Raw genomic sequence first — 12,676 nt, forward strand, 5'->3', positions numbered from 1 at the left:
GCTGACGGAATACTGCCATCCAATGCAGTAGAGATTCCATACGCAACATGATGATTCAACTAGGGTGTGACAATGCCGAGCAACGTCTCGATGACTGTGTCTGGCAACCGCCTCCGTAACCCGCAGGTTGCAGCAAGGCTCGGGCTGGCATCTAGATGTAACTAGCGCTGCCTACTCCGAACATGCCTGAGATGCCAACAGTCACAGAGTATAATAAAGTTCAACACCTGACCATGACTCTGCACGAGCCCCCTAGTCTCTGCAGCCTCGCACTTGCAGCACCACACCCTTTGACCACTGGCTCAGACGGCTCTGCGTCATGTCTTGTGATGGCGCCCCGGCCCGGTCACCGGCTTCCGATATGGAAAAAATCGACCCTGGCTGTCCTATCGCGGGCCAGACCTAGCGGTGCCAGCCCACTTAACAGCCGGCGAGGCCCAGACGGGCCAAGATGTGTCACTCCAGCTCGTCATATTTTTTTTTTCCTAGCAATATATAGATACTGAAGATTAATAATTTGCTCTTGCGTCCCCCTCCAATACCGCCGTTCCGCTCACTCTCACCATCACCTTTGTTTCCACTCTGCTTCGATCCGCAGGACCGCAGGAACGGAGTAGGTTTTTTTTTTCCTGGCACAAAATATCCCCTTGCAAAAAAAAAAAAAAAACACACGTTTTGGCAACCAGTTGTGTGACTTATGGGCGCGCAGGTTCCTGAACGGCAGCAGCGCGGGGAGAGCGGCTGCTGCAACCCCCGCAGCGGCGGGAGCAGTCCGACACGTGGACCGGAGTCCCCAGCCGACGTCGGCGATGAGGCGGCCGGGGGCGGCATCCTCCCCGTGACAGAGTCCTCGGCTTTGCTGGGGCGCGGCGGCGGAGACGACCCCGAGACGGGCGAGCAGAAAAAGGGCGGCCGCGACTGGGACGACCTCCCCGCCGTGGGCGACGCCAGCTGGGCGCGCGAGATGAAGGTGGTGCTCCGGAGCTCGCCGCCCCTCATTGTCACCTTTTTCCTGCAGTTTTCCATCAACGCCACGAGCGTGTTTGCCGTCGGCCGGCTGGGCAAGCAGCAGCTGGGCGCGGTAGCCTGTGAGTAGAGCAAGCCAAGCCTCCTTTGTCCTGCTTGCCGGAGGACGGGGGGGGGGGGGGGGCAATGTGACGGGGCCGACCGCATGCTAAAATCTCCATAGTGGCCAACATGACGGCGGCCATGACCTGCCTCGCGCCCTTCATCGGCCTCGCCACCAGCCTGGACACGCTGTGCGCGCAGGCGTACGGCGACGGGCGCAAGCACCTCGTGGGGCTGCAGTGCCAGCGGTGCTTCTGGTTCCTGTGCTGCGCGGCGGTGCCGGTGGCGGTCCTGTGGCTCAACTCGGAGATGATCCTGGTGCGCATCGTGGACGCGGAGACGGCGCGGCTGGCGAGCCTCTACCTGCGCATCATGATCCTGACGATTCCGTCGTACATTGTGTTTGAGACGGGCAAGCGCATTCTGCAGGCGCAGGGCCTGTTCCGGGAGACGTCGTACATCATCCTGGTGGTGGCGCCGACCAACGTTTTTGTCAACTGGCTGCTGGTGTGGCGGCTCGGGCTCGGGTTCGTCGGGGCGCCGATTGGCGTCGTCGTCTCGCGCAACCTGCTCGCGCTGCTGCTCGTGCTCTACATCAGGTTCGTCAACGGCTCCCAGTGCTGGGGCGGCTTCGACCGCAGGGCCTTTGTCAACTGGGGCATCATGGTCCGCCTGGCCCTGCCGGGCATGGTCATGGTGCTCGCCGAGTGGTTCGCGTTTGAGCTCATCACCCTCCTGTCCAGTCGCTTTGGCACCGACTATCTGGCGGCGCAGAGCGCCATCTTCACCATCATCACGCTGCTGTACCAGATTCCCTTTTCCGTCTCCGTGGCGTCGTCCACCCGCATCGCTGGGTTGATTGGGGGTGGTGTCGTTGACTCGGCCAAGGTGGCTTCTCGGGTGGTAAGTACAAGTGTCTCCCTTTGTTGTCACGTATCAACCATGACTGACCGATGCTTAGGCGGTACTTGTTTCACTCGTCATCAGCAGCTTCAACATTGCTACATGCATTACTTTCCGGTGGTACATACCTCTGTTACTCACCAGCGACGATGCAGTCATTGCGATTGTCGCAACGGCCTTGCCCGTGGTATCGATCGCGTTGTTCTGGGACGGTATTAGTGCGGGTGCGCATGGCATCCTCCGCGGTATTGGTAAACAGTCCATCGGCGGACCAGCCAACATTTTCGGTCATTACGTGATTGCATTGCCTCTTTCACTAACCTTGGCCTTTTATTTCGACTGGAAGATCAAGGGCATGTGGACAGGCATCACTGGCGGTCTCATCGTGTGAGTTCCCCAATATGTATTTGCGCTGACGTGCACGTTGAAGCTAATCTCGCATAGTGTTTCCATCATTGAGTACTTTTACATTTTAAAGGTTGACTGGCAAAAGGTGGCGACAGAGGCGCGCTCCCGCAACGCCTTGGGATAGTGTCAAAGCTGTGACGGCGGGAGTGAGTACATGCATCATGACGATATTGGTGGTCATGGTGGGGTTGGACTGGTTTGGGAGGGAATCATCAGATTGCATCTTGGAGCATTGCATTGCCTTTTGACGTCTTGAGAATCCGGAAAGGATGATTTACGAATACGACATTTGCACAACGAACAGGCGGGACTTGGCAGAGGATAAAAGTTATGAAAGGGACGCTAAAAGTTGAATACGACACGCACAAGACAGCACGAAAATGGAAACTCCGAGGTTGCTTGCTTTATTAGGATCAATAATTAATACAAATTTATAATTAGCACTGTGTGGCCCCCGATCAGTGTTAGTATGTTAATAGCCCTGTCTCTGACTATTCCGCTTGGCGCACATCTAGAAGCTAGTCTCGTGTCCAGGCGCACTTGAAAGCCGCTTATTATTAGCAAGCCACCACAATGTAATTTGTATCAGAGACGATAAACTTTTGCACAGCCTTGGTCGCGTGCCCCCCCAATCTGCATCTCGGCAACGCGATCTCACTCGTGCCGCTACACCCAGGATATTACCGGCTGGCAGGCACTCCGGAGGTCTTTGCAACGCACCGAGTAACATGATAAGCTTCTATTTTAAGTCTCTTGCTGCAGACCCGATTATTCTTGCACGGAACCCCCACTCAACCATATAGAAAATGAAACAACAATTCATGCTGCTGGTCAAGGCTGCCGCCATAACAATAACAACACGGGCTTCCCATGTTACCCGGCTTCCCGCACAAGGGGCATCGTAAAGGGGGAATGATAAAGGAACAATGAAAATGGCACAACGGCACGGAGAGTTCGGCACAACGAGCTGACATGTCCTCGTACGTCATGACAGCCGACTGGAAAGGGGCCGCCAACACACAAACCAGGTGCCGAATCATGCCTGAGACGGACTTTTGTGGGAGGTGACCACGAGTGACCACGAGACGACTGGCCAGCCACGGGGCGTCGCCAAGCCGCTACTCCGACCTCTCACGCCGTCTGGTCCGTCGAGAATTTCCGGACTTTTTCACCCCTGCCCGCGTGAATTGGTGTAATTGGTGTCATCGTTGTGTGTACTCGGTATTCGTAAGGGGGGAGGGGGGGGTTTGTTCGTTGACGTGGTCGAGTCTAGTTTTGATGGCGCCGCCCCCCCGTCTTGGCAAGGCAGCAAAGCCCGTCAAAGTGTATAAGGAAGAAACCCTTGCCGTTTTGCTTGGCTTCTGTATAGTCTTGTCTTGTTTTTTTGTGCTCACGCGACACCTCTCCGTTTTCCCCAGACTTCTCTTCTGACAGGCTTTGATCGTCACCCCATTGACTGGGAAAAAAGACCTCGTTCGCCCAACTTGCCCAAATATGCATGGCAGCCTCGCTGGCAATGGCTGCTCGAAAACACGGCGATGCGCACTTGCCGTAGCCCTGCTCGCCTGGCGCGCGCCGTCGACGCTGCTGCTCGCGCCGCTCCGCAGGGCCGCCGACCGCCGGTTCGCCTTTGCCTTTGTGGCCGTCGCCGTCGTCGCCGCCAAGATTGCCCACGTCGTCGCGCGCGAGCGCGCCCTGCTCCGCCGCGACCTGGTCGTCTGGATGCTGTCCTTTTTCGTGCAGGACTTTGTCCTGCTCCTGGCGCTGCGGTGCCTCGCCGAGTGGTCATCGTCGTCGTCGCCGGCGCCGCACAGAAGGAGGAGTCTGCCGTTGCGCATTTGCGCAGGCACCGTCTACCTGCTCGCCAGCCTCTTCTCGGCCCTCGTCTCCGTCGTCAACATCACTTTTTTTGTCTACGCAAAGGCAGAGGTCCGCTGGCGGGACGTGGCGTTTGCTGGTGATGCGGGCTCCCGGGGCGTGCTCCTCTCGGGGCTCCTGACGCTCGTCACGGTCGTGGGCTGCGTCATGGCCGTGGCTGGGTTCTTCCAAAATGCAATCTTTGTCATGGGCGGTGCGGCTGTGGATGCGGTCAAGTGGCCGTACCAGGCCATTATGCGACGGTGCCGGGCCGGTCCCGACTACGCCTTTGTCCGGCTCCCCTCGGAAGCAATCGACGATCCGCTGACCATGGAGGAAAAACGAGACGATGACGCCCGACCTGCTGCCCAAGGGTCCGCAGTGGAAAGTCCATTCTGGCGCTCTGTGTGGAGCGTCTTCATCAGTCTCCAAGTACTCTTTTATCTGCTGCGTCCGTACGAGGGTGCCCTGATTTTCATGTCATGGACCACGCCACTGCTACCGTTTGTCGATTTCAAGGAATCAGCGTCCATCCTCCGCGATATTCGGCCATACAACGACGTCGGCATCAACTACAAATGGGACGATCGAACAGCCCTTGCCGAGCCGATCCGCTTCGACTGGCTGCCCCAAGATACCGTCCTCAGCGGCTTCGAGGACTGGTACGAAGAGGGCCGGCCACACTATAGCGCCAAAGCCGATCCCCTCAAAATCTCCAACCTTGACCAGGAACTGCTGCCCGGGCTGCGAGACCACATAGCCAACGTGTCCATCAAGCACATTGTGCTCGTCGTCCTCGAGAGCACGCGCAAGGACGTGTTTCCACTGAAAAAGGACGGCCTCATCTGGCAACGGTTCGAGGAGGCCGCGCCTCACAACACGCTCTCGAACGAGTCCATTGCCCGCCTCGAGACCCTAACCGCGACGGCGAACCACCTGACGGGCGACTTTGACGACGGCTTCGAGCACGAGAACACGACGCGCCGCGGCGGCCTCAACTTCAACGACGCTTACACGACCTCGACGTATACCCGCAAGAGCATGACGGGCACGCTGTGCGGCGTGTGGCCGCTCGTGGCCGACTTCAACAAGGAGTACGCGCACCACGTGTACCAGCCGTGCCTGCCGCAGATCCTCGCCGCCTTTTCGCACCTCGACGCGGCCGGCGGCGGCGGCGGCGACGACGCGCGTCCGTGGCGCGCGCGCTACCTGCAGTCGGTCACGCTCAGCTACGACCACGCCGACGAGAGCACGGAGCGCTTCGGCTTCCTGCCCGAGGACACTGTCGGCGCGCGGTACCTGCGCTCCGAGGCGGCCAAGTTTGGCCGCGTCGACCTCCCGGACATCAACTACTTTGGCATGCCCGAGGCGCCGCTGCTCGACTACGTGCGCGACGCGTTTGTCGAGGCGCGCCGCGCCGACGAGCGCGTCTTCCTCACCCACCTCACGAGCACCACGCACCACCCGTACGCCATCCCTGCTGAGGAGGGCTACGTGCCGCTCGCCAGCGGCGGCGGCCGCTGGGACGACCTGTCGCACTACGTCAACGCCGTGGGCTACGACGACCGCTGGCTCGGCCAGATCCTGCGCGTCCTGGACGAGGAGGGCGTCGCCGACGAGACGCTCGTCATCGTCACGGGCGACCACGGCATCTCGCTGCCGGAGAACAACCGGCCCGCGTCGTACCACAACCCCAACTCCGGGTGCAACCACGTGCCGGTGGTGCTGTCGCACCCGGGCCTGCCGCCGCTGGATGTGGACGGCGCCGTGAGCGCCATGGAGATTGTGCCGACGGTGCTGGACCTGCTGCGCGAGACGGGCTCGCTGTCCGACACGGCGAGCGCGGCCGCCGCGGACCTGCTGGCCAACTACGAGGGGCAGTCGCTCATCCGCGCGCGGCGGCACTCGGCGTACCGGATGCAGGACCGCCGCCGGCCGGGCAACGAGGCGGACCTACGCAGCTGGCAGTTTGTGGTGATGAACCCCGGACGGGCCATGCTGGGCGTGCGCGACGGCCGCCGCAAGACGTGGCGCCTCGTCGTGCCCGTCATCCACGACGTCGAGTGGCAGTTTACGGACCTCGCCGAGGACCCGACCGACACCGACTCGGTGCAGGCGTTTGAGTTCCCCGCGTTCCTGGACAGGATCCAGCTGCGCTATGGCAAGGAGGCGGCCAAGTGGGCCGAGGAGGGCGCGTTTATTGCGCGATGGTGGGTGGAGGAGAATAACAAGAGATATGAGTATGGGCAGTATGCTGCGACGGCGACGGATTGAAGGCAGATGCATCGGTAGCGAGCATATATATTTTACACGACATATTGCAGCAAAGGGGTCGATGACGGCTCTTTCTCTGCTCGTAATTTAATATTGTATATATATTGTATATATATTGGCATGTTTTGAATGCACTTTCGATCCACATGCTGGTTAGAACTCGCTATTGTATACCTACTGGCATGTTATGAATACACTGTCGATCCACACAAAGCTCGTGTGCTCTAGGTTCGAACAACCACCAGTGTCACCTTGATGCATAGCTGGTTGGGCAGGTCGACCACTGTTTTCTCCGTGTTAGTCTCTGAACGCAAGGAGCACAACCCATGCACAAAGTACTTACAAGTGTTTCCCGGGGGCGAGTACCGGCACTCGTGTCTGTTTCCCGCCGCCAGTCTGAAACACAAGTGGCCGCCGGTAACCCCAGACCGCTCCTTGAAGACGAGCTCCGTCTGGACCTTGTCCGTGTCCGGGTTGCAGCCGTACCTGACGTCGAAGATGCCGCGAGGATCGCCGCGCTCCGTCATGAACATTTTGGTGGTATTATCAAACGCGGTGTACTTTTTTTCACAACATCAGCAGGGCAGCGCGACAAACGCTGCAGAATCTTCATACCTCGCCGTTGATGACGGCCCGGATCACCTTGCCGCCGTTGGGCTGCGTGATGACGCCGCCGACGAGGGTCAGCGTGGCGCCCGTCGCGTTGCCGGCCGGGCTGAGATACAGGTGCTGGTCGCCGCCGCCGGCGCTCCACTGGTTGATGAGCCGGTTGTGGATGACGGGGTACGACGCGTTCTGGACCTGGATGGCGAAGCCCTGCGGGATGTTGGTGCTCGGCGTGTCTGTCGGGAGCGTGCAGCCGAGCGCGGCCGCGGCGGACGAGACGGCGAGCAAAACACGGGTGAACCACATGGCGATGATGGAGATTTTCCGGAGTTGGCCGAGGACGGTTTCAAAGAACAAGGAGGATGCCTGGGTCTTATCTCGACTAACCTGTACGAAGTACTTGAATCAACAGGAGGATGTCTTGGTCTACCAGGGACTATTTATACTCGAACGTGTTCTCGACGCACAGGACCGCCATGTGCCGTGCTCTGCACGACGTTGCACCAGTTCAGCTCCCCTGCGCCAAGCTTGCATGCAATGTGCAAGTCCCAGCCCTCTTTCCTGCATCAATACGAGAGCGACTCGTTACGTCAGAAGCAGCCAATTAAACAACTCTTCAGCCATGCAGCGGGTCGTCTTGGCATTTCGGCAACGCTCTGCGTCGGGGCAGGCTCTTATAGCAAGCAGCCTTGTCGATGTTGTCAAGGGAGTTTTTTGGGGTCGCGGGCCATCGTCACAACAAACAACCTTCTTTGTTACGGCAAGCCGGCATTTTCAGCCACGGGCCGCCCGCCCGGACCTGGAGGCGACGGCCTAGACTGATCAAGCTGGGACCCCTCCGAACCAGGGGGTGGGACGGCACCGTTCTGGCCAGCAATCGAACGCATTAGCCATGCATTTAATATCATGATATATTGGCGCGGGGTCGAATCGCAGCAAATGGCCAGGATTGTTCGCCCTTTCAGCTGTCATGGCGCCACAACGGCATCAAGGCTAAGCCGGCAAGCTGGTAGGATGCGGATTCGAGCCGTGTTTCCGGCAAGGATTCCTACGGCTTATCTCGGCAGTTTTTCGATTTGGTTATTGGAATGTTTGAAGCCAAAGCGCAAGTCTCGAACGTGAGAGCGGTGCGAGTACTACCTGAGCCTATATACTTGGCCGGAAACCAATCAGAGTGCAACGGCAAGAAACAAGTAGAGCGCCCTCTTACAATTGACTCATATTCATCCAAGCTATGCATTCTCAAAAATCACTTTGCTTCGATTTTCCATCTCAAGTCTTGCGGGTTGACTAATAAGTGGTGCGTAGCGCGATTCCATCACGAAAGCACTAGTTGGCTAAGGTTGGCCATTGGCATAAGCGTCATCATCCTTCACCGCGAGCGACACGCGGAAACGCTGTTTACGCTCCAACGAACCCGATGTAGAAAGGGCAGCCATCATATACCGATCCATTGATAGCGCCATTGGCGAGCTCCGACTGCAAGACCCGACCCTCGCTGTTTAAGCCAGAGCTTGTCACGCGTTTGAGCTCGGCACTGAACGCGCCTCGCCGCGTGCACGATAAAAACAAGGGCAATTGCAGCCGAGGCACACCAATGGAGCAGCAGATTAGCCAGCTGCCAAAACGCACAGAAGGACTTGCATGGAAGCAGACGTCGGGCTGCCAGACGACCAATTCCGACGCAAACAAAGCGTTGCAGGCTGCGCTACCAGCTCCTCAACCGTGAGTTACTGGCGGCCGCGCCTGGATCTTGCAAGAGCTGGTCCTCCTCCGCTGCCTGCTCACACCATCTCCGAAAAAAAAAAAAGTCCGTCGTCCACGCTCTGTCCTCTTCGGCGTCCGGGCCGGGGCCGGGGCCTCCCAGGCGCGCTCGTGTCCCGCCTGAGCCTCCTCCCGTCCGTGTGGAAACACAGATCTGGCTTGAATGGAAGGCGGAACTTGCGCGTATGGCGCCGTCGTGTCGGATGATTTTGTGAGGACTGAGAGCGAATGTCAGGTTTAAAACTGCCTTGAAAAAATTCCGTGGTTTGCTGTCCTGGCCTTGCGGATCGATGACAGTGGAATGACCATGGAAATGGGAGACGTTATAAAACTGTCCACTCCCGTGCGATATCGATCAGCCTTCTTTCATTTCAGTTTCAATACGCACCTGTTCTTTTTCTCGTGTGGTGGCCACATAAAACTACAAAGAGCTCTCCGCCTCGTTCGTCTCTTATCATCCTGCGTACGAGGAACGGCGTGCGCCACGTAACTAGCCAGACCGAATAAGGAGTGATCCGGTGCAAAACGGGTAACATTTTCAGCAAACAAGTTCAGCCCACGAAATCGATTGCGTGTTGAAGTGGCTTCTAGCCACGCGTTCTAGCCTCGCCTGCCCCCGCGGCGTAAGCCACACGGCCAAACTGCAACCACTCACAGGAATCCGTGGCGTAGCCCTGTGATGCCCTCATTATGTTATGAAAAAGGTGATAAAAGTCCTCGCTTCCTCGCAGTTCCAGCCGCGGATAGGAGAAAAGACGTCCCAACAGTCATTCATACATCACATCCACCACTCGACAAAGATCAAGCATGTCTTCTGGCAACACAGGGCCTCCACCGTCGTACGGCGAGGCCACAGCGCACGTCCACAGCGCAAGTTCCCCGGAGGAGACCCGGCCGGAGGGCTGGGTTGAGGGCTACGTCGAGGCGCCGCGGGCCGGGCCCCAAGCAGCCGAATACCGTCCTCCGGCGCCGGCGCCCGACAAGGCGGCGACCGGGGAGGAGCAGCCTCGCTCGCGGTTATCCTTTGGCGGCCTGGACCTGGGCGGCCGCGTGCTCGGATTCGGCAGCGGCGACGGGGTCGGCGGGTGGGGGGTCAAGATTGGGCCGGTCATGGTCGGCCTGGTGGACGTGGAGGCGGAGAAGCGTGCGCGGGCAGCAGAGGACGCAAAAGGCAGCTGAGAAGGAGTCGATAATTGGGAGATGACAGCAACTGGCTGAGGCCGCCGGCCCGGGATGGCTTGGCGGTGGGAGTGGAGGGCAGATCTACGGGAGCAAAGCTGGAGAGCATCGGAAATTCCTCCGCGGAGCGCACCGTGTCATGTTTGCATGTGCGCTCAGATAACTCTAGCATGATTCAAAAAAATATGCTTGTCTCATGTCACCGTATTAGCGCGTCTTGGCAGATGAGATGCCGAGATTGACTAGGCTGCACGTTGGCCTGCGGCACAGCGAAAGGCTCTCTCTGTTGTCCATGATAAGCTAATAATAGCCGTCGCATCATCAGAGAACCCCAATTCAAGCATAACTACAGGTTGTTAAACTTGGAGCTAGCGTCAGCGTATGCTGAAACGCTGGTGTTTCCGCGCCCGATGAGACAGAGGCCGCCGCCGGACACAGCCTGGACACCGAGTTGGAATGGCGGAAATATATCCTGGTATGCATTTCAGGGATGTCCACGCGGCATGGCGGTGGCTGTTGACATGGATCTCGTAATCAGGGGGGGTTTTGATCTAAGATTTGGTTGAGAAGCGGCCACATGACCCAACAACCCTGAGGCCTCATTACAAAGAAGAGCATGGGGGAAGAGAAGAGAAGAGAAGGAGAAAAGAAGGAAAAAGCATAATATGGGCATCTTTTCGACAAGCATGTTGGTTTTGGGGGCTTGCCCATGAAATTGTGAAGCCTGCACGGCATCTCAGATGTAAGCAGGCAGCATGTCCAAGTTCCAAAACCCGATTGGTTGCGACAGGGCGGGTTTCCCAACCGCGAGATGGCCACCAACCCCGATTCACATGGCATGTTCAAGTCTCAGGAGCGGCCTCCGTGAAGCTTCTAGTTACTGCCAAGCTTCACCGCCAATAAAGACAGATCCCCCAGCCAGTCGTCAGAAGGACAGGCGCAGAGCAAAAGGTTCTATCGACAACCCCCTGGTCGATTTCATCTTGTTTCCCCAACAATGGCGACGCGCGTGTAGCAGCTATTTCCGTCTTGTTGAGGGCGCGGCAAAGCCAAGAGGGACCACAAAGCGGGGAGCAGGGAGAGCTTTCCAGTTTTGTGAGAAGGATGCCGGCCGCCTCTCGAGTCTCGTTACCACAAATGGTGCCAATTCTCCGACCGGTTCTCGCGGAGAAATCATAAGCCAATGCCACCGTTTTGGGTTGTTTGAGGAGACGGACTCGCTTGGCGGTGTTGGCGGGATGCAGCATTACTACGGCAGAAGTGCGCGATGGAGTAATACAAAATAAGCGTAAAGCGGTGTCTTACACCAGAGCGGGTTTCAGATCCCGGGGGGTAGTCAGTGTAATCATCTTGGACGAGATGATTTCTTGGCTGTTTTATACTTATAATTCTTGATACTTTTTGCTTCCTTTCTTCTTTGCCTGTTATTTGCCGTTTGCAACTTGGTACCGGTGTCGGAGCTGTTTGTCTGGGGGATTCGGGCGAGACCCGCGCTAACTAATTCGTACTATAGTGGCTTGCGCGTTGAGATGGGATGGCGAGGCGGCCTAGCTCACCAAAATGGGGGCCAGCCAAAGAGCAAGCTCCAAGAGACCGCGTGCAAAGGAGGTGGTGTGTGTGTCTCCTATCAACGACAACTAAACCGGCGAATCCGCTGACTTGATAAAGACAAGAGCTGCCTGGAGCATGTTTACAGATTACAGTGAGCTACAGTAGACACCTTAGTACCTTTGTACAGATAGGAACAGGTTCCACAGCGGGCCCTCTCACTAAAAGCTCACTAAAAGCTCACTAAAACATGCCTGGTCGCCGTCACATTCTTTGTCTTATGCCCTTACCCAGGTTGCCATGAAGCGACGTCTCAAAAGGTACATTGCTGCCAGGCATCACTCTGCTGGTCTGCAGGTACCCCAGTGGTACACAGCCCGTCACGCATGTCCATCAGCCCATCATGCCATGCCACCCCCAGGCTTCAACATTTTATAAAGCATCCGTCACGCGCCGTTCCTCTCTGCCCCTGCCTCTCCCCTCCTCTCCTACCATCTCCTTGTTTTCTTCCTAGCTTGCCTCGTCTCTCTAGACATACTTGAATATACATCACAAGTCTGCCGCCCGTCTCCGGACCTTTAAAACCTTTGCCTGTTTGCACACCATCTACTTGCCGCTTGCAACCCCGTCAAGTAACAACCTCTCCGCTCCAACTTGCCACCCAGTCTCGACAACAACAATCCCACATTCATCTTCATCTTCATCAGCATCATGTCCAGAGTCGCCGCTCCCGTCGCCAAGCTCTCCCGCGCCATCAGCTCGACCGCCGCCCCCGCCGCCGTCTCCCGCAGCAGCGGCTCTCTGCTCGACAGCAGCGCCCACCATGGCGGCGCGCCGCTGATGCCCAAGTACGCCGAGCTCCTGCGCGACCGCGAGCAGAACAAGGTACGTTTTTTTTCCCCTCTCTTTCCCACCTCCCACAAGCTAACACATCCATCTCAGTCCCGCGGCATCACCACCACCCACCGCCCGACCCCCCAGCCCAGCATCGCCGACCGGCCCCGCCCGCTCATGCAGACCTTCCACTCCAGCGCCAGCCGGGTCGCCGTGCCCGCGACGCACCTCGACG

The 12,676-nt window shown here is 57.9% G+C and overlaps 4 protein-coding genes across 4 annotated transcripts; 3 read left to right on the forward strand and 1 right to left on the reverse strand.

Moving 5' to 3' along the window:
- Positions 1–697: 697 nt before the first annotated feature.
- Positions 698–2,503, forward strand: CCM_09232 (MATE efflux family protein subfamily, putative; the record flags this gene model as incomplete). Its single annotated transcript, XM_006674366.1, has 4 exons — positions 698–1,088; positions 1,190–1,971; positions 2,030–2,358; positions 2,416–2,503. 4 exons carry the CDS (start codon positions 698–700, stop codon positions 2,501–2,503), a joined length of 1,590 nt encoding a protein of 529 aa, XP_006674429.1.
- A 1,370-nt stretch (positions 2,504–3,873) lies between these two features.
- Positions 3,874–6,510, forward strand: CCM_09233 (sulfatase domain protein; the record flags this gene model as incomplete). The annotated part of the gene is made up of 1 exon (XM_006674367.1): positions 3,874–6,510. One exon carries the CDS (start codon positions 3,874–3,876, stop codon positions 6,508–6,510), a length of 2,637 nt encoding a protein of 878 aa, XP_006674430.1.
- Positions 6,511–6,734: 224 nt separating this feature from the next.
- On the reverse strand, positions 6,735–8,024 carry CCM_09234 (uncharacterized protein; the record flags this gene model as incomplete). The annotated part of the gene is made up of 5 exons (XM_006674368.1): positions 6,735–6,793; positions 6,854–7,070; positions 7,126–7,503; positions 7,584–7,677; positions 7,876–8,024. 5 exons carry the CDS (start codon positions 8,022–8,024, stop codon positions 6,735–6,737), a joined length of 897 nt encoding a protein of 298 aa, XP_006674431.1.
- A 1,663-nt stretch (positions 8,025–9,687) lies between these two features.
- Positions 9,688–10,059, forward strand: CCM_09235 (uncharacterized protein; the record flags this gene model as incomplete). The annotated part of the gene is made up of 1 exon (XM_006674369.1): positions 9,688–10,059. One exon carries the CDS (start codon positions 9,688–9,690, stop codon positions 10,057–10,059), a length of 372 nt encoding a protein of 123 aa, XP_006674432.1.
- Between the last annotated feature and the right edge of the window lie 2,617 nt (positions 10,060–12,676).

The sequence above is a fragment of the Cordyceps militaris genome (genome assembly GCF_000225605.1).
Source record: "Cordyceps militaris CM01 unplaced genomic scaffold CCM_S00008, whole genome shotgun sequence".
NCBI classification, from domain to species: domain Eukaryota; kingdom Fungi; phylum Ascomycota; class Sordariomycetes; order Hypocreales; family Cordycipitaceae; genus Cordyceps; species Cordyceps militaris.